The sequence below is a fragment of the Antennarius striatus genome, chromosome 10, assembly GCF_040054535.1.
Source record: "Antennarius striatus isolate MH-2024 chromosome 10, ASM4005453v1, whole genome shotgun sequence".
NCBI classification, from domain to species: domain Eukaryota; kingdom Metazoa; phylum Chordata; class Actinopteri; order Lophiiformes; family Antennariidae; genus Antennarius; species Antennarius striatus.
The window spans coordinates 93,812-112,500 of NC_090785.1; the positions used below are offsets into that span (position 1 = coordinate 93,812).

Here is an 18,689-nt window from a genome sequence, read left to right on the forward strand (position 1 = left end):
GTAATAACTGCTGGGTGACTCAAGGAGATTGTGAGATGACCACGGTCTCCTGCAAAGGACCAGCATTCACCCGGAACCAAAGGTAGTGAATGCGCCTGTTCATAAAGACAGAAAGCCATAGAAAAACATCGAGATGATGTTCGGAGAAAGTTTGTATGAGTGAGGGTTAGGGGTTAGGGGTTAGGGTTAGAGGTAAGGGTTAGGGGTTAGGGTTAGGGGTTAGGGTTAGGGGTTAAAGTTAGAGTTAGGGTTAAGGTTAGAGGTTAGGAGTTAGGGGTTAGGAGTTAGGGGTTAGGGGTTAGGGGTTAGGGGTTAGGGGTTGGAGGGTAGGGTTAGGGGTAGGGCCTGGGGTCAGGGTTAAGGGTTTGTGATTAGGGGTCTGTGGTTAGGGGTTAGGAGTCCGGGGTTGGGGGTTAGGGGAGGGGCTTAGGGTCAGGGTTATGGTTTAGGGTTAGGGGTTAGGGTAAGGGTCAAGGGATTATCATTAGGATTAGGGTTCGATGCTCATACCTGAATAACAATTCGGGGACTGTTTGTGACATATTTTACAGGAAGCCACCAGGGAAGCCAGTCGTAGTTGTTTGAGCTCAAATCTTTAATGAGTGATGCACCTACAAAGAAACACACGAACAAGTTCAGCAACACTCAGAAATGGGTAAAATGTCTTTATAGTTAATGACAATCAAAACAAGGCAGTCAGAGACTGCAACAGCCCACAACTTACCCTGACCTACTTTCAGGGTAGGTCAGGTACCACTTTCAGGGTACCCTGACCTACCCTGAAAGTAGTGCATAGCTTTGATCTTTCAGGGTAGGTCAAAGCTATGCACTTTGACCAAAAGTCAAAAAGAGGTCAAACTTTCTTTATTTGTCATTATACACACACAGGTGGTACAACGAAATTTCAAGGCCAGATGATGGTTGGTCCAGAGGCGTTGCACCCCGGGCTCGCGGCCACTACGGTCCAACATGACCTAATATTCCCTAGATGCATGTTTTTCCTGATAATGGGGGGAAACCGGAGAAAACCCATTCAGACATGGAGAGAACATGCAAACTCTTCACAGAATGGCTTTGTTGGAAATGATGGGGTTTGAAACCCTGACCTTCTTGCTGTGAGGCAGCAGTGCTAACCACGCCAACGTGCCGCCTATGCACTAGATAAAAGCTAGTGCATAGGTAAGTCAAAGCACTAGCTTTGATCTACGGTCTTACTCACAATGGCCTTCTCCCTTGTTTTTCTATCTTATCCAGTTCCTGAGTGTACAAAATTTAAAATTTGACCTTGACTTAGTCTTCTCAAGGTCAAGGTCATCATCTCATTTTCATTCCCTTTGCTGCCCAAGTAATATGCTTTTTGTTTCATCTTTCTATCTGCAACGGTTGCGAGGATATTTGTTGGACAAACGGACGAATACTGACAATTACGGTACATCACCGCTTTGAAGCAGGATGTTAACACAAAGACATCTTATCAACTGAGATGAAGACATACCTTGACTTTCTAAAGCAAAGTTGGGCAAGCTGTCCGCCAGAGGAGAAACCTTCCTCTGAACGTAGTCCAACATCTGCGTCACCTTCTTTTCCATCTCTCTCATCAGGAGCTTGGTCTCCATTAGTTCTGAGTCAACCACTGGCTGCTGCTGTGTCTTCATGTTCATCAGGTGTGTTTCACCCACAATGCTGAACACGACTACACCTGTAGGCACAAAGCCTTCCGTCAGACCAGGACAAGACTTGAGAGGACAAACATCTCTGCTCTGATCAGAATTAAAGGGTATCAACTACCTGACACCAATAGCAGCACTGTGATGCCGATCCAGAAGGAACGTCGCCCACGAGAACTACAAGTACTCCCTTTGTTGGTGTCCGTCCTGCTGTTCAGGTTGTCTCCTTCTTCTTGTTCTTCATCATGTCTATTGTTTCCTTCATTGTGTTCTTCATTATTTTGTTCATGGTCAGACATTGTGTTAACGGGGACATGGTTGACCTCCACAACACTCCTTGTCAGAGAAACCCTTGAAGATACAATGAAATTTGAATGTGATGAAGACGACAGCTGAAGATCACAATATATTTCCTCTGTGATGCGCTGGCGACTTCTCCAGGGTGTACCCTGCTTGTAGCATGTAGCCAGCTGGGATAGGCTCCAGTATAAACCGTGGCTGACAAGGGAGTCGCTTATTTATTTGGTGGATTAAGGTTCGGCCTATCCTAGCTGGCTACATGCAACAAGCAGGGTACTCCCTGGACGAGTCGCCAGCCTATCACTAACATAACATCACAATAGCAAAATCTAATCTACCTGATGGGGTTTTTTTTGTATGTAATGACGGGATAACCATCATGGCCATAGTAACCATTGCCCTGCAAACGAGAACTACGTCGTGACATGTTGTCGTCGGTTGTAACACTAGACCGTTACTGACATATATATAGGATACATCAAAAGAATGAATCCCTTTGATCTACAGGAAAGGGCGTGTCTTTGAACCAAGGACAGGTCAGATATACATGCTAATTCTGTTAGCAGTGAGATTTCTGATCCTTTAAAGACACGGTAAAATCATGTGATTTTGGTGTCTTTGATATTTTTTGTCAAAGACGAGTTTATCAAAGGAGAGTAGATTAAAGATCAGTCTGGTAGGTGGACGCCAGACTGATCTTTAATCTACTCTCCTTTGAACATACGTACTGGACAATCACACAGTTTACTTTGTTTACTCTCATTGTGCTTTGATTTACTGTCTTCATTACAGGCATGCATACTAACTGAGGTCGCCCAAGTAGCCACACAGCCACATGGGGTATTGTCTGGAGAACTCCTTCCATGGTTCTCTGGAGTCAAGCTGGAGCAGAATATACACCAAAAGGCAGTCTGATATATGTAAACATTGCCACCATGTGTATTGACAGGTAGTTCTGGGACTGTCCCATCTATTTGAATTTGCTGATATGCGTGACTCATGTCGAGTTTTGTGAACCGTTTCAGATTTTGGTGTACTGTATTCCATCGCTTGTTTGCACTTCAAGAAACCTGGCTTCACCTCGCCAATTTTTAGTAGGCAGTCACGTGATACCGTAGGCACATTCTATTGGATGAGGACATCCAGACGGCATCCTGCGTTCTGTGAGTCTCTGACTTTCGTGAGACACAAAAGTGCTTTAAACAGTCTATCAGAGTGTGGGAAAAAGGAATATTGATGTAATTTGGTTTTAGTGTACTTCAGTATTCCAAGGGGAAATTACAGTCCAGTTTGAATAAACTAGAATGTGGTTTAACATCAGTATGTTAAACCACATAAGGTGGTTTAACATCAGTATGGGGAGGGTTCATAAACTTTTAAGTTACTGTAAATAATTCAATAGTTTGCCACTATATCACGGAATTTCATTTTTCACAGGTGGTCGTGGAATGCATTAACTGCGAGTAACAAGGGACGACTGTATCTTTATTTTGATATGCTCTAGATGTCGTCTTCTGGTTGCAAATTCCATAGTTTGGAAAGCAATGGAAGACAATAATCTTTACAGTGACAAAGATTATTGTCACTGCCAACAATCTTTGAATTCTGTCGTCATTGATCCCACAGACAAGTCAGTCCCTCAACATCTGTGAGTCTCCCTATAATTACAGTCTCGTACTCGTTCTCTCAGCTCAGCGTCATACACAGCCATTGACTCAGTAAGTCTTCTGATGCAGGAATTAGATTTAAATCTTTGGACTATTTCACTTTCTTTGGGTTAAAGTGGTCATTAACAAACTAACCGACTGTTCAAAGCTTGTCTCTCCTGGTTTTCAGGAGGCTTCTGATCAAACTATAAGTGGTGCTCCCACCACACAGCAATATAGCCTTCTTATCTTCATCATCAGTATTTTTGCGGAGAAAAAATGTTCCATCATTTCAAAAATTTCTCCCAAGGTCACTCTTTTGCATCAAATGGTGGCAAAGAACCCTCTTGCTGCCATCTCACCCACATGTTCCAATATTGTCCCACTGGAGTCTTCACTTCAATCCAATCTCTTGATCTACGTCCCGGTTGCTGGATTGCAGGCCTCTCCAGATTATCCTCATCGACCAATATAATATTGTCAACACAAAAGTACAAATCAGGAAGACACTGGAAGAGCAACAGCTCTTTAGGACTTCTTACAAGGCCTCAGAATCATTCTACATGCACATTGCCCCAAACAAAACGATCTTCCTCTTATACATAATTCCTGTAGACCAAACCACACCCTGGAGCCTACAGCTCCCTCTAGGTACCCTTAAGTTCAAGTCTGAGAATACTAGTTTTAGAAACCCTGGCTTGTGTGGTCATTTAAAAAAAAATTTAAACGATCCAAACACAAAAGATTGTAATAAAATGTGGTTTGCTTTTAGATCCTCCTTTAATGGTCTTGAATAAAACAGTTTCTCCAACTTCCTGAAATTGTTTTCCAGTTTACTTCTCAAGCTTTTTAATCCATGTGTAAAATTTGGAACCAAAGTCATCTTTGAAAATGAGGTTTCAAGTGGTCCTGGATTGTTCACCAGATTTTCCACGTTGATGCTGCCCCCTAGTGGTAAGAGGAAACCACTTCCCTCTTCAGATCCACCTACGATACTGAAGACCAAAGCAGGAGATGGGGGCAGGCTGGAATCTACAAGTGTATTTGGGGTGGGGTCTAAAATACATCTTTGGATCCCCTTTCATCTTTAAATGCTCATCAATGATTCTTCTTTTTTGGTCTTCTCATAAAATGTTCCTGAAGGCTTTGACAGGAAAATAGGCCTTTGTTTAAATTCCAACACAATAGTGTTGAGTTCCCCAAATGTTATTTTGGAGTCAAATTCTAGTTCCACCTTGAAACTAAATGGAATGCTTCCCTGTACGGGACGTTTGCACCTGTAATCAGTCAAAGCTGTAATCATTTTGTCTGAGATGATGTGGCAGCACAAAAGCCAGACTCAATTCATCTGGACCTGAAACAGGCTGAAGGTGAGCTTAGGGTCAAAAGGAGCCGTGGAGTCTCTTATCTGCTGAATGGACTGGAACGATAAGGATAGCAGAATGGCAGAGCTTTTAAGACCCCCTCTGGGGGGTTCATGACATTGCATTCGAGCAGGACATTCGCTGGACTTGGTGTCATGGCCTCCTGGGGAATTCTGATGATACCTGTGTTGATGTATTTCCTGATGATGTGGAAGTGACTGTCAACGGAGCTCACCTTGAAGTCTGGAGGAGGAGGTCCTGGAGTGCAGTGACGAGCTGGATGGAGCTCAACGGCTTCACCTGCTCCTAACAGTGAATGTATTTGGCTGTGTGGAGATCTGATTAAAGAAACACAATAATGCTGTTCCTTTCAAAGCCCTTTACTCAATAAAAAGCAGCAGCTACATCGTCCAGTCTTGATTTCTGGTGTCTTAGTGAAGTCTTTCTAAATTTACATCAAAAACAGGCAGGAATATTTCCATCAATCACATTTTTGTACTCTACAGATGTCTGTGGTGGATGTACAAACATTTGTCTTTAATCTATATTCTCATTGTGTTTGTCCCTCCCTCAGTTTGGTATTGGGGACGTCTGCAACAGAGGCCGCAGATCAAAGCTTGGGCTGAATGACGCAACAAAGAACCGTAGATCAAAGCACAAGGACAGTGAACTGGAGGGCCAATCGTACAGGAGTACAATCAAAGGAGAGTAGATCAAAGGTCAGTCTGGCTTTGACCCACCTGTGTCGTTAACACAGACCCTCCGCTACTCAACAATAAGAACCCTAACCCTCACCAACATCCAGTCTCTCTCATACCACATGGTTTAATAAAAACATTTCAATCTTAGACTGTAAATAAATTTCAAGAAGAACTGCCTACCGACACGAGCCGACACCAAGAAGAGAAAAAGAACGCCCCAAACTCAAAACCGCCGTTTCACATTTTTTTCAGTTACCCGTATTTATTCGAGTATAACGCGCACACGTGTATAACGCGCATCCCTAATTTTCAATGAAAAATCGGTATAAAATTTTGTTTCACTTTTTCTCGGCTCAGACAAAGCTTTGTAAGTGCCAAACATTGTTAAACACGTGCGTCCATGATAAAAATCATTTATTGACAACGTAAACTATGAACACAATACCGAAATAAAATTAACAATATTTACCGGTATTTAAAATCCTTCAAAGTCCGATTCATCATCAGACACCAGCAATGCTTACCGGTAACTCACGTTTCAGTGTGGCCGAGGCGAGGAAAGGAAATGAAGAGACAAGGCGTAGCTAATAAAATGCTAATCAATAATCAAATATCATACGTCACAGCAGATAATAAGAATTCTCAGAAATGACACCATCCAACAAGGTCTGCTGATGAGGCATTTGATTATTGAATACCATTTCCTTAGATACGCCTCGCCTCTGCAGGAGTGATGCGCATGAGCCATCATGAATTACCGGTATTTATTTTAGATCGCCCACGCAAATGATTTGGATACTGTTACTAAAAATCGACCATGGACGTTTTGTGGGTTGAGAGATGTGGTTGCATTCAATGTTTTGCGATTGTGCTCAGCGATATCTTCGACCAATAAGTCATTGCGCAAATAATACTGTATACCAACATATCTAAGCGTGTCACCCCTGTCCTCGTTTATAACGCGCACCCAAACTTTGAGTTCCTTTTTAGGTAGAAAATTTTGCGCGTTATACTCAAATAAATACGGTACTCATGAAAAAAGGAAATGTGACGAAACAGGTCCCTCCAGCCAGGGAAGATGCCCCCCCCCCAGCAAACTAAACAATATCCTGTCTTTGATGTAAATGAAACACAACCAGTTTGTGTCTTTTTCAGCTGGTGCCTTGTGTCGCTTGTTTAAATGAATAGTTATTTTAGACTTTCTAACAAACCTAATCGACCAAATCCTTCATGAAGACAAAGTTTTCGACCTGTTGACACCAGAAAACATTGGAGACCTTTGTCTTCTTTCATGTTACAAACATTACACGACAACGTCTTCAGGACGCCTGAGCCGACTGAGGAAATCCAGGTTTATCAGTAACATTCACACCTGGAGAGGCTGCCTGGTCCCAAATCTCTTATGGCATTCGCTACAGAAGCTGGTTTTCCTTTGGCTTGAGGTTTGACCCGTTCTTCAGTTGACTCTCATGTGTTTCTAAGGCACTTCTACGGTGACACATCCAGCATGACGGAAAATAACTTAAAAAACAAGCGACTTCTGCAACACGACTGAGTTGAGGTAAAAAAAAGACTGACCTAATCTCTGAAATAACAAAAACCGTCTGGTTGTAACTTTACAAGGCCACTGGCATTCAGCCGTTAAAACAGCAGATGCTTGTTAACTCCTTTATTTGTACAGAATTAACAATCGCTAAAGGATTAGCCTGCAGAATGGAGGGTAAACAGAAATCTACCTGATCCTCTGGGAGTCAAATACTCCCATTATGGTGTTAGGTCTGTGAAGCAGCTTCCCTTGATTGTCAATGCTATTACCCGCGTCACCTCTGGGCCCATCCAACAGGCCAATCCGGTGGAGCTCAGAACGATGAGATCAGCATGAGTCCAGTACCTGACCCCAACAGACCATTAAAGCTGCTGAGGGGTCAGGTGCTGGGACCAGGTTCACCCTGAAGGACATAAAAACACTGGACTGCTAGCGCACCGCTATCACTAGCTGAATGCTAGCACACCGCTAGCAGACTGCTAGCGCACCGCTACCGCTAGCAGACGGACAACTGCTGCTTGACCATTTTGCTTTTTGTGGTTTGGCTTAAAGGAACGGCCCCCCCAGAAACAAAGGTGCCTTAATTCTTGTGCACTTCACCTGCTGACAGGAAGTGACCTACTGTGACCCTCGTCCTCAGGGAGACGGGTTAACGAACAAAGTATTTTCATTTTTGGGTGAACTTTCAACAGGTGGGCGCCCCCCCTGTAACACGCCAGGCACACCAGTACTGACACTCAAGTGTTCCCGGGACGTAAACTGCATAGCTGTAAATGGCGAAGAGGGCGGAGCTGCTTTCAGCACTCGCTGTCACAGTCTCCGTTAGCAGCCACGAGGCTTTGGACGTAACTGACGGCATCTACGATGGTGAGGAATCTGGTTTTGTTCTCTCCTCCATCGCAACCCTTTTTGTAGAACCCCCCCCGTTCCAGGTCGTCCTGTACGGAGGGACTACACCGGGCCAGGACCACCGTCACTCCCAGTTCTCCATAGTCTTTGCGGACCTCTTTCAGGGCATCCACACCAGCGGTATCTAAGAACAGGACGGCGCCGCAGTCAATCACCAGGCTGCGACAGGACGATGTCGTCAGGGTTACGGCAGCCGCCTCCCCTTCCGACTTCATGTCAGCGTCTCCTCCGCACCCCCCCTCGGGACTCTTCTTCTTCTTGAACCTCATGTGCCGAGCCCTCTCCTTCAGGGGATCGATGCCCACGCTCCTGAACAGAGACTTCTTGAACAAGCTCTGGTTGGCATAATATATCGGTGCCTCGTATCTATAAACTGCCACCCCGGGATGTTTCTGGAGGCCGCAGTAAGACGACATGTCATCATAGTGCTCCCTAGTGGGGGCCCGGCCGAGCTCCAGCGCCTGAGCCCGCTGGGTCCGGCCCAGGACGCAGAACGCCGACGCCAGGACGCCCACCAGGAGACCCAGCTCCGTGTTGACCAGCGCCGAGGTGGCCATGGTTGTTAACCAGATGGAGGCATCGATGCGGTTGACTGACCACATGTGAGGAACGTCTTTGAACTTTTCTAAAGCTCCCCGGAGGTTCACCACGATGATGGCAGCGAGCACACATCTGGACAGGAGAAGGAAACAGGAAGAGGCGTGGTTAGGAGCGTCACGGTATAACGTGAGATAAAGAAATATCCTCGCTTCGCAGCATTTGAGTTTACAAGGATTTAAGGTGGTGCAGCTGGAAGCTAAAGGCGTTAGCATGCACACAGTCTGAAGTGGCAGAACGAGCCAGACTGCTAACACATGCTCTTCATTCAAGCTGGTGTCATGGACATCCTCCTTCCGTCGGGTGGCTAACGTTAGCTTAGAGGTGCCAGCAGAGGGCGTCATCCCTTTTGGATGCTTTGACCACAACTGGAGACACCTGTGTTTACCCAGGGTTCACTTTAACACTTAAAAGCCGTCTTCTCCATGTGTTGGCGTGGCGCTGGAGCTCCAGGGGAGCAGCCCTTACTTCTGACCCTGGACTCTAATCACTGATAATCTGTGTTTGTCCAATCTGCACACTTTTCAAGGCAAACAAGATAAGAAGTTCAGTTAAGATAAAGACAACGAACTCATGAGGGGGCGTTTTTCTTTGCTAAAGAACTAAATGTACTCTTAATAACATGTAAATTATTGTGTACACACAACCTGCATTATCCAGATTAGTGATAACTGCTATGACGTTTCTGAGGTGGAAATACTGGCGTGTAAAGCCAGAGTTCGTCCCGACCAGTTTGTTTTACTTGTACTAACCCACAAATTCACTATTTAACTCACTAACTAACCCACTGTTTAACTCACTAACTCACTATCTCACTAACTCACAAACTCACTAACGCACTAACTCACTAACGCACTAACTCACTAACTCACTGACCCACTGACCCACTAACTCACTAACTAACGCACTAAGTAACTCATGCACTAACTTACTACTACAAGTTTTACTTCCTTCTTCTATCACTCCAGTCCAGTGATTACATGTCCTAATCCCAAACCCAAATCTAACCTTAACCCCTAAACCCTAACTCCTAACCACTAACTCTTAACCCTAACCCCTAACCCTAACCGTTAACCCTGAAACTATCAATAACCCCCAACCTCTAAACCCTAACCTCTAAACCCTAACCTATAACCCTAACCTATAACCCTGAAACTATCAATAACCCCTAACCTCTAAACCCTAACTCTAACCCTAACCTATCAATAACCCCAAACCCCTAACCACTAAACCCTAACCCCTTCATGATGGTGAACGTGTCACCATCTTGAAACTATGACGACCGGGACTCAGTTCATACTTCTGGAGCGAATAGAAGAGCGGCGCGATGACGAGCAGCACCAGCAGCAGGATGAGGGCGCTGACGAGCCCGGACACCTGCGTCTGGCACCCCGTGGACTCCTTGACCAGGGTTTTGGTGAGTGCGGCGCTGGTGGTGAAGCAGCGGAAGAACGACGGCAGGATGTTGCAGAAACCGATGGCGTACATCTCCTGGTTGGCATCCACCGAGTAACCGTGCTTCTTGGCCAGCATCTCCGACAGTGAGATGGTCGTGACGAACCCCACCATGGCGATGGAGAACGCATCCAAGGCCAAACTGGGGATCAGGCTCCACAAGGGCATCTGGGGAGGGAGGAAGCCCGTGGGGATGTCGCCGGCGATGCTGGAGCCGTAGTCGGTGTTGAAGTGACCGTAGTGAGACGCCAGGGTAGCGATGATCACCACAAAGAGCTCGAAGGGGATGGGAGCCTAGGCAGGGAGAGAAACATGGCATGACTCCCAGCCGGGTGACGCTGCTATGACCGGCCTACTTCACCTACTCACTCTCCTGCTGAGGCAAGCTCAGGAGGATCCAGAACTCTTGTGGACCTTGTGGTGTCGTTGTTGGACAAGAAGCAAACATTTGAAACGAGCTCGTCTCATTTAATCTACCTTCAGCTTGGCCTTGAAGTGACGGTTGAGCTCCTTGGTTGGTACCAGGATCAGGAAACACACCAAACTGGTCACCAGGTCACAGATGTTGGTGCTGCCCAGGCTGAGGAACAGGCTGTACCAGGTCTTCAACAGGGTGAACCAGCCCTGGGCCCGGGGGATCTTCAGGCCAAGGAGGTACTTCATCTGAGAGGTGAGGATGGTGAGGGACGCACCTGAGATGAAGCCGCTGAGCAGAGAGTCTGAGAGATAGACGGAGACGAAGCCTACGTTGAACAGGCCCATGAGAACCTGGAGAACCAGGAAGAGAACGTTTTCTTGTTGTTGTTGTTGTTTACAGAAGCCTGGCGTGACGAGTCATGCTCGTACAGGTGTGTGGATGGATGCTCACTCACCTGGTAAACCCCAGCGATGAAGGTGACTGTAGCTCCCACGGCGATGGCGTAGCAGCTCTTGTCACATTCCACGCCGATGCTGCCATTCCCGTGGCCAGCCAGCAGGATGGCGCTATTGTTACCGCTGAAGCTGTCCGTGTCGGTGAGGTATCCCGCCAGAGCCAGCTCCCTGTCCACCACCTGCCCCACCAGCAGACAGAGCACCCCGAAAACCCCCACCGACATCTGCTTGGACGTGCCCAGGACGGCGTAGATGATGGAGGCAAAGAAGGAGGTGTAGAGGCCGTATATGGGGTCCTGACTGGCCAGCAGGGAGTAGGCGATGGACTGGGGAACCAAGAGGATCCCAACAATCAGGCCCGACATGGCGTCGCCCAGCAACCACTCCCTGAGCTGGTAGCGTGGCAGCCATTTCAAAATGGGGGCGAAGCCCAGTATTTTGGCCTTGGCTCGTTCCGTGGTGCAAACGCAGGCCCTCTGGAGGCGGTGGCACGCGACGGCTCGCCAGCTTCTGGGCTCTTTGACCACTCTTTCCAAGATGAGAGGCTGATGCTGGACGCTTTCGGCTCCACCTTCTGCCGCCGCACAGCGGTCGTTGCCGACAGTCATGGTCGAGCCCCAATCTGCAGGGATTAGACGACACGGGTTTCAGGTGCGTCCCCCGCAGAACGCTGGACGGCACCCAGCGCCAATGTTTGAGAGCCTAAAGAGGACTGGGATAACAGGACGTCTCTACTGCTGCGGCAACGCCGGCCTGCCTCCACAGGTGTGATGGAAGGCTGACACAAGCACAGGTAAACAGCAGATGGGCGGGCGTGTCTCCTGTTGAGTCATGTGACCACACAAACAGGACTTACCCGTACAGCACCTACGCTGTCGTGGCGCTGACTAATCGCCAGCACACCTCCACCAGGATGTGCCGTGTGATCTGTTAGTCCCTACCTGACCCGGTTGGGTGGGTTGACCCGGTTTGGTGGGTTGACCCAGATGGACACCCAAGGGGTTTGTTTCAAGCCCCTCGTCCGCCCTGATGCCTTTGTTTCCGTTGTTTTAATTCAGACAAACTGGCTCTGACTCAGTGGTCGGTTCTAGTTTGGTCGGTTCTAATTCGGGTCGATTCTAGTTTGGGTCGGTACTAGTTTGGTTCGGTCCTAGTTTGGATCAGTCCTAGTTTGGGTCGGTTCTAGTTCGGGTTTGTTGTAGTTCGTTGTTCTATTTCAGTTTGTTTCTAGTTTGGGTCGGTACTAGTTTGGGTCGGTACTAGTTTGGGTCGGTACTAGTTTGGGTCGGTTGCAGTTTGGGTCGGTTGCAGTTTGGGTCGGTTGCAGTTTGGGTCGGTTGGAGTTTGGGTCGGTTGTAGTTTGGGTCGGTACTAGTTTGGGTCGGTTGTAGTTTGGGTCGGTTGTAGTTTGGGTCGGTACTAGTTTGGGTCGGTTGTAGTTTGGGTCGGTTGTAGTTTGGGTCGGTTGTAGTTTGGGTCGGTTGTAGTTTGGGTCGGTTGTAGTTTGGGTCGGTTGTAGTTTGGGTCGGTTGTAGTTTGGGTCGGTTGTAGTTTGGGTCGGTACTAGTTTGGGTCGGTACTAGTTTGGGTCGGTACTAGTTTGGGTCGGTACTAGTTTGGGTCGGTACTAGTTTAGGTCGGTACTAGTTTGGGTCGGTACTAGTTTGGGTCGGTTGCAGCTTGGGTCGGTTGTAGTTTGGGTCGGTACTAGTTTGGGTCGGTACTAGTTTGGGTCGGTACTAGTTTGGGTCGGTACTAGTTTGGGTCGGTACTAGTTTGGGTCGGTACTAGTTTGGGTCGGTTGTAGTTTGGGTCGGTTGTAGTTTGGGTCGGTTGTAGTTTGGGTCGGTTGTAGTTTGGGTCGGTTGTAGTTTGGGTCGGTACTAGTTTGGGTCGGTACTAGTTTGGGTCAGCTGTAGTTTGGGTCGGTTGTAGTTTGGGTCGGTTGTAGTTTGGGTCGGTTGTAGTTTGGGTCGGTACTAGTTTGGGTCGGTTGTAGTTTGGGTCGGTTGTAGTTTGGGTCGGTTGTAGTTTGGGTCGGTTGTAGTTTGGGTCGGTTGTAGTTTGGGTCGGTACTAGTTTGGGTCGGTACTAGTTTGGGTCGGCTGTAGTTTGGGTCGGTTGTAGTTTGGGTCGGTTGTAGTTTGGGTCGGTTGTAGTTTGGGTCGGTTGTAGTTTGGGTCGGTTGTAGTTTGGGTCGGTTGTAGTTTGGGTCGGTTGTAGTTTGGGTCGGTTGTAGTTTGGGTCGGTTGTAGTTTGGGTCGGTATTAGTTTGGGTCGGTTGTAGTTTGGGTCGGTTGTAGTTTGGGTCGGTTGTAGTTTGGGTCGGTTGTAGTTTGGGTCGGTTGTAGTTTGGGTCGGTTGTAGTTTGGGTCGGTTGTAGTTTGGGTCGGTACTAGTTTGGGTCGGTACTAGTTTGGGTCGGTACTAGTTTGGGTCGGTACTAGTTTGGGTCGGTACTAGTTTGGGTCGGTACTAGTTTGGGTCGGTTGTAGTTTGGGTCGGTACTAGTTTGGGTCGGTTGTAGTTTGGGTCGGTACTAGTTTGGGTCGGTACTAGTTTGGGTCGGTACTAGTTTGGGTCGGTACTAGTTTGGTCGGTTTGGTCAAAGCTTTCTCTAACGGAGACGTTTCTATTTCAGCTGAAACAAAACTTTGAACACTTTTTCAAGCATTTGTGAACTCAACACGTCATCAGATTACCGTGACGTTACTATTCGGGAGTAGTTCTTGGTGTTAATGACGTCATTCGGTTTTTAAACTTACCTTCGTGGTCAGAGCGTGGTTCAGAGAGAGAACCCGAGATTTACCGGCGGGAGAACCGTCTGACCGGCTCGTTAACTAATCGTTAACTAACCGTTACTCGTTACTCGTTAGTTGGAACGGCACCGGCCGGTCGTCCTCTGAGCCACGGCGCTCCGCCGGTCGTCCGGACCTCTGAATGGTCCCATTGTGGGCAGCAGGTGTCAACGTGGACCCGGATGAAACTTTAAACCGCTTACGGGGCGGTCACGTGACAGTCGGTTTTGACGCCCGGAAGTAGCCCGGTGTCGTTCGGACGCGGAGGAACTGACCTGAGCTCGCGGGAGTCCCGGTTCAGCCCGGTGCGATCCCCGGTTCACACACCGCGCTGGAATTCCGCCTAACATTCATGTTTGGTCGATCAGGAGCTGTGAGCGTCATGACGTCAGGAAGAACGTGCCTACGTCACGAGAAATACTGTAACAAAGCTCGTCTGTGAGGAAGATGTCTCACCTGAAGTAGAAAAACAAATCTGACGACAAACACCCAATCAAAACTATTGATGAGTGAATGACGTCAGAACAACCCAAACCCTAACCCAATCAAAACTATTGATGAGTCAATGACGTCAGAACAACCCAAACCCTAACCCAATCAAAACTATTGATGAGTGAATGACGTCAGAACAACCCAAACCCTAACCCAATCAAAACTATTGATGAGTGAATGACGTCAGAACAACCCAAACCATTACCAGGATGGGCTCTAGCAACCTGGTGACCCGCGAGACCAGGAGAAGCTAACCCCTAACCCTAACCCTAACCCCAATCCCACACTGGGAGGGGGGCGTGTGAGCCCTCCTGTCGCTTCACCCATCTCTGGGGGCCACTGGTTCCCAGAATGCTGAGGGGTCAACAGACCTGTCTGAGCAGCTCTGCTGACACCTCATCAGTGATGCTTTATTTCCTTTGTCTCAGGTTCCTCAGCCTGGGGCCCCGGGGGGCCTCGTGTCACCTGGGGTGGGGGCTGGGTGATATAACCCGCAGGAGGAGTCTCGTCTGTGAAGGGCGGCATCTGAAGGGGGGTGGGGGCGTCTGTTGCTTCACGCTGTGGCCCCACAGATTAAATGACGTGGAACAACAACATGGACGTTATGTTAGTGTGCTGTTGTCACGTAACACACATCTGTTGGAAGGTCACATGACACACCTGCTGAAAGGTCAGGGTGACGCCTGGCTGGGTGACCTACTTTAAATGCTTTAACTAAAATACCAAAGAGAACTGGAATTCCAACTTGAGTTTAAACCAGGGCTTTGAACCAGAATGTTTTAACAATCGTTTCGTTCCGAACAGAAACGGAATTATAACGTTTCCAGTTTTGCGTTCCACCATCAACTGACGTTCCTGAACCGGTCAGAACAAAAAAACAAAGTTCCTGAACCGGTTAATAACGTTCCTTGTAGATATAAATATGTAGGTTCCGTATTTTCCGCACCATTAGACGCGATTAAAGCCTTAAAATGTCTCAAAAACCAACGCTGCTCCTTCTGACATGAAGCGTCTTCTGTGTTCACTGAGTTCACCAATCTGTAGAAATGTTTCTGTGACGTCAGTCAGAGATCCTCCAGACCGACCACTGTCCACCGAGAGGACGTATGACGTCACTACGTACGCCGGCAGCGATGGACCAATCAGAGGACGTGACGCGAGGCTCCGTCCGGCACACCTCCGGTAGGTATGGGGGGGATACCGGGACTGGACCGCAGGTGTGCTGGTAACCACATCTGATTGGCTGAAGACCCCCGACGATGACGTCAGCGATGGATGAGAGACGTGAACACAGGTTTACCAGGACTGGGGGCAGTGCAGAGGAGTTACACCCCCCAACAGGTGGTGGATTGTGGGTCCTGGACTAACGTGTCTGCTCAGACTTCTGTCCGATGTTTCTCTAAAGCATCATTACCGGACAGACCCCCGGAAACCAGCCGGTCAGCGGGGGAGAAACTACCGACAGATTCAATGCAGACCGGAGACGAGGACTTCAGGGATTTACTACACATTTATCACTAAATAAAGACATAGAAACATTTAAAAGATAATGTCGGTTTGTTTTCTTAAATTTAAACACGTAGTACAACACAGTCCAACCAGTCAGCTGTTTGTTCCGTTAACAACCATGAACCAATAATGTGGGCCGTGTGTAAAAGTAGAGAAAGAAACTCCGTTATTTAGACGGAGCCTCTTCAACAAGGAGCTGAATGGGGCTCAAAACACGGAAACTGAAGGACTTTAAATAGGAAACTAAAACAATTAGTTTATATACTATAGACTATAATTACAGATATGCCCCCACCCTCCAGTAAACAGTACCACAGCACTACACCTCTGCTTTATGACAGTTATATCATGTAGTTCAGGCTTATGCCTCCTACTTAGACACTACATGACATAAGAACAGAATAACTCCCACCATGTCATTTATTGCTGAACAACAGATCTTCATTGTTCTTCTCCCATAGCTCAGTATTACTACAAAGCGCTGGCAGTACGGGAACACACTGCTCTGAAGATGACTGCAGCCACTGAGTTCATGTCTAAATCATACATGTTCAGACTGACACGCTGAGTGTTTACCTGTAATGATTAATGGTGACTGGGAGACCTCCCTGTTCTTACCTGCTGCTGATAGCCACTACTTCTCTCTGCTCTCACCCCTCCAGTGAAGGACAGGAAGAGAAACATCAGGTCTTTTTTTTTTTCAAGAACGAAAAAACCCCGGTATTAACCGGTTAACTATTATTTTCTGTTCTGATTCTGTTCTGGAACATTCTTCTTTTCCTTTCGGCTTTTCCCTTCAGGGGTCTCCACAGCCAATCAGTGTCCTCCATCTAACCCTGTCTTCTCATCCTCTTCTCTCACACCAACTACCTTCATGTCCTCTTTCACTACATCCATAAACCACCTCTTTGGTCTTCCTCTAGGCCTCCTGCCTGGCAGTTCAGAACTCAGCATCCTTCTACCAATATATTCACTATCTCTCCTCTGGACATGTCCAAACCATCTCAGTCTGGCCTCTCTGACTTTATCTCCAGAACCTCTAACATGTGCTGTCCCTCTGATGGACTCATTCCTGATCCTATCCATCCTGGTCACTCCCAGAGAGAACCTCAGCATCTTCATCTCTGCTACCTCCAGCTCTGTCTCCTGTCTTTTCCTCAGTGACACTGTCTCTAGACCAAACAACATCGCTGGTCTCACCACAGTTTTGTACACCTTTCCTTTCATTTTAGCTGAAACTCTTCTATCACACATCACACCTGACACTTTCCTCCACCCGTTCCATCCTGCCTGGACACACTTCTTCACCTCTTTTCCACACTCTCCATTGCTCTGGACTCTTGACCCTAAGTACCTCAAATCCTCCACCTTCTTGATCTCTTCTCCCTCTAACCTCACTCTTCCACTTGGGTCCCTCTCATTCACATACATGTACTCTGTCTTACTGCGGCTAACCTTCATTCCTCTCCTTTCCAGGACAAACCTCCACCTCTCTAGCTTCTCCTCCACCTGTTCCCTGCTCTCACTACAGATCACAATGTCATCTGCAAACATCATAGTCCATGGAGATTCCTGTCTAACCTCGTCTGTCAGCCTGTCCATCACCATAGCAACAAGAAGGGGCTCAGAGCTGATCCCTGATGCAGTCCCACCTCCACCCTGAACTCCTCTGTCACACCTACAGCACACCTCACCACTGTCTTACAGTCCTCATACATGTTCCGGAACATTAAAAAATATAAAGTTTTCGGTTTGCTTTCGTTCCATGAACCGGTTCAAAGCCCTGGTTGAAATTCCAGTTCTAACTGGAGGCTCATTCAGGCAGCAACCCTAACCCTAACCCTAACCTTGACCCTAACCCCTAACCCTAACTCTAACCCCAATCCCTAAACCTAACCCTAACCTCTAACCCCTGGTTAGGGGTTAGGTGAGCCCTAGTTAAGGGTTAGGGGTGCCAGGGAAGACCCCTAACTAGGGGTTAGGGGTCTTCACCGGCAGTCTCCACCAGCTGCATGACGACGTGCTGAGGGCGTGGGTGACCCGGGGTTTAATTGGATGCCGGCTTACGTCCACATACGACCATTTAAAGCCATCCTGGTAATCCTGTCTTTGCTCAGACACCTGTTAGCAACACAGTGGGATTATTCAAGACGGTGCAGACAACCGACCCAACCAACGGTAGGACTGAGTCCAACAAACTACCTCGTAGTTGTCTCGTAGATAGTGTTAGGGTTATTGGGTTAGGGTTATTAGGTTAGGGGGTTATTGGGTTAGACCAGTGGTTCTTATCCTTGTTGGAGGTACCGAACCCTGCCGGTTTCATATGCTCACTCACCGAACCCTTCTTTAGTAAAAATAAATAAATAAATTTCAAATTTCAGACATAAGTATATGTTTTACTGGTGTATTTAATGAATTGTGAACTAATGTCACCTTTTTCAAAGACCTAAACCAGGACAGTACATGAACTTAGATGAAATGACCTACCTGTAAATCAGTGTGACCTCTGCTGTTGTCATAGAGACCAGTTCAGACGTGGCTTCACCTTGACAGGTGTTACTCTGATGTCATTTTACACCAAAGTCTGTTTCTTGTTTTCCATCAGCTTCAGGAAGTGTTCCTTTATTTTTACCAGCACCAGACTAGAGTTGTTCACCTTGACATTCAGATCCTGCAGAACCCTGACTCCCATCACGTTCTGTTATACAGTACAGGTAAATTCAGGTTACACGTGTTCGTCTGACCACTTTCTTCTTTTGCTCAACATAGTTACTATGAATTAAAATATTAAGAACTCAATCAGATGACGTACCATCATGACAGGCATGAATC

General features: G+C 47.4%; 2 protein-coding genes across 4 annotated transcripts in view; one reads left to right on the plus strand and one right to left on the minus strand.

Annotated features, from left to right (window-relative positions):
- Positions 1–4,919: 4,919 nt before the first annotated feature.
- Positions 4,920–14,226, minus strand: slc26a2 (solute carrier family 26 member 2). 2 transcript variants are annotated; one of them, XM_068324919.1, is made up of 5 exons: positions 14,132–14,226; positions 11,058–11,680; positions 10,663–10,953; positions 10,031–10,479; positions 4,920–8,805 (listed from the first exon to the last, which is right to left on the minus strand). In XM_068324919.1, exons 2-5 carry the CDS (start codon positions 11,664–11,666, stop codon positions 8,022–8,024), a joined length of 2,133 nt encoding a protein of 710 aa, XP_068181020.1. In that variant the 5' UTR covers positions 11,667–11,680; positions 14,132–14,226; the 3' UTR covers positions 4,920–8,021. The 2 variants fall into 2 exon arrangements, with proteins under 2 accessions (XP_068181020.1, XP_068181021.1); XM_068324920.1 differs by lacking the exon at positions 14,132–14,226 and adding an exon at positions 13,824–14,105.
- Positions 14,227–17,897: 3,671 nt separating this feature from the next.
- pde6a (phosphodiesterase 6A, cGMP-specific, rod, alpha) overlaps positions 17,898–18,689 on the plus strand; it is an 18,655-nt gene continuing 17,863 nt past the window's right edge. For both annotated transcript variants that reach the window (XM_068324913.1, XM_068324914.1), the window contains exon 1: positions 17,898–18,035. In XM_068324913.1, the coding sequence (XP_068181014.1) occupies positions 17,913–18,035 (123 nt within the window). In that variant the 5' untranslated portion in view covers positions 17,898–17,912. The remainder of the gene's footprint in view (positions 18,036–18,689) is intronic.

Excerpts from the sequence above, each read along its gene's own strand:
- slc26a2 (XM_068324919.1), bottom strand. The coding sequence starts at position 11,666 with ATGACTGTCGGCAACGACCGCTGTGCGGCGGCAGAAGGTGGAGCCGAA. Across the intron at positions 10,480-10,662 it reads ACTTCAAGGCCAAGCTGAAG|GCTCCCATCCCCTTCGAGCT; the intron begins GTAGATTAAATG and ends CTCCCTGCCTAG. Across the intron at positions 8,806-10,030 it reads CTCTTCTATTCGCTCCAGAA|ATGTGTGCTCGCTGCCATCA; the intron begins GTATGAACTGAG and ends TCTCCTGTCCAG.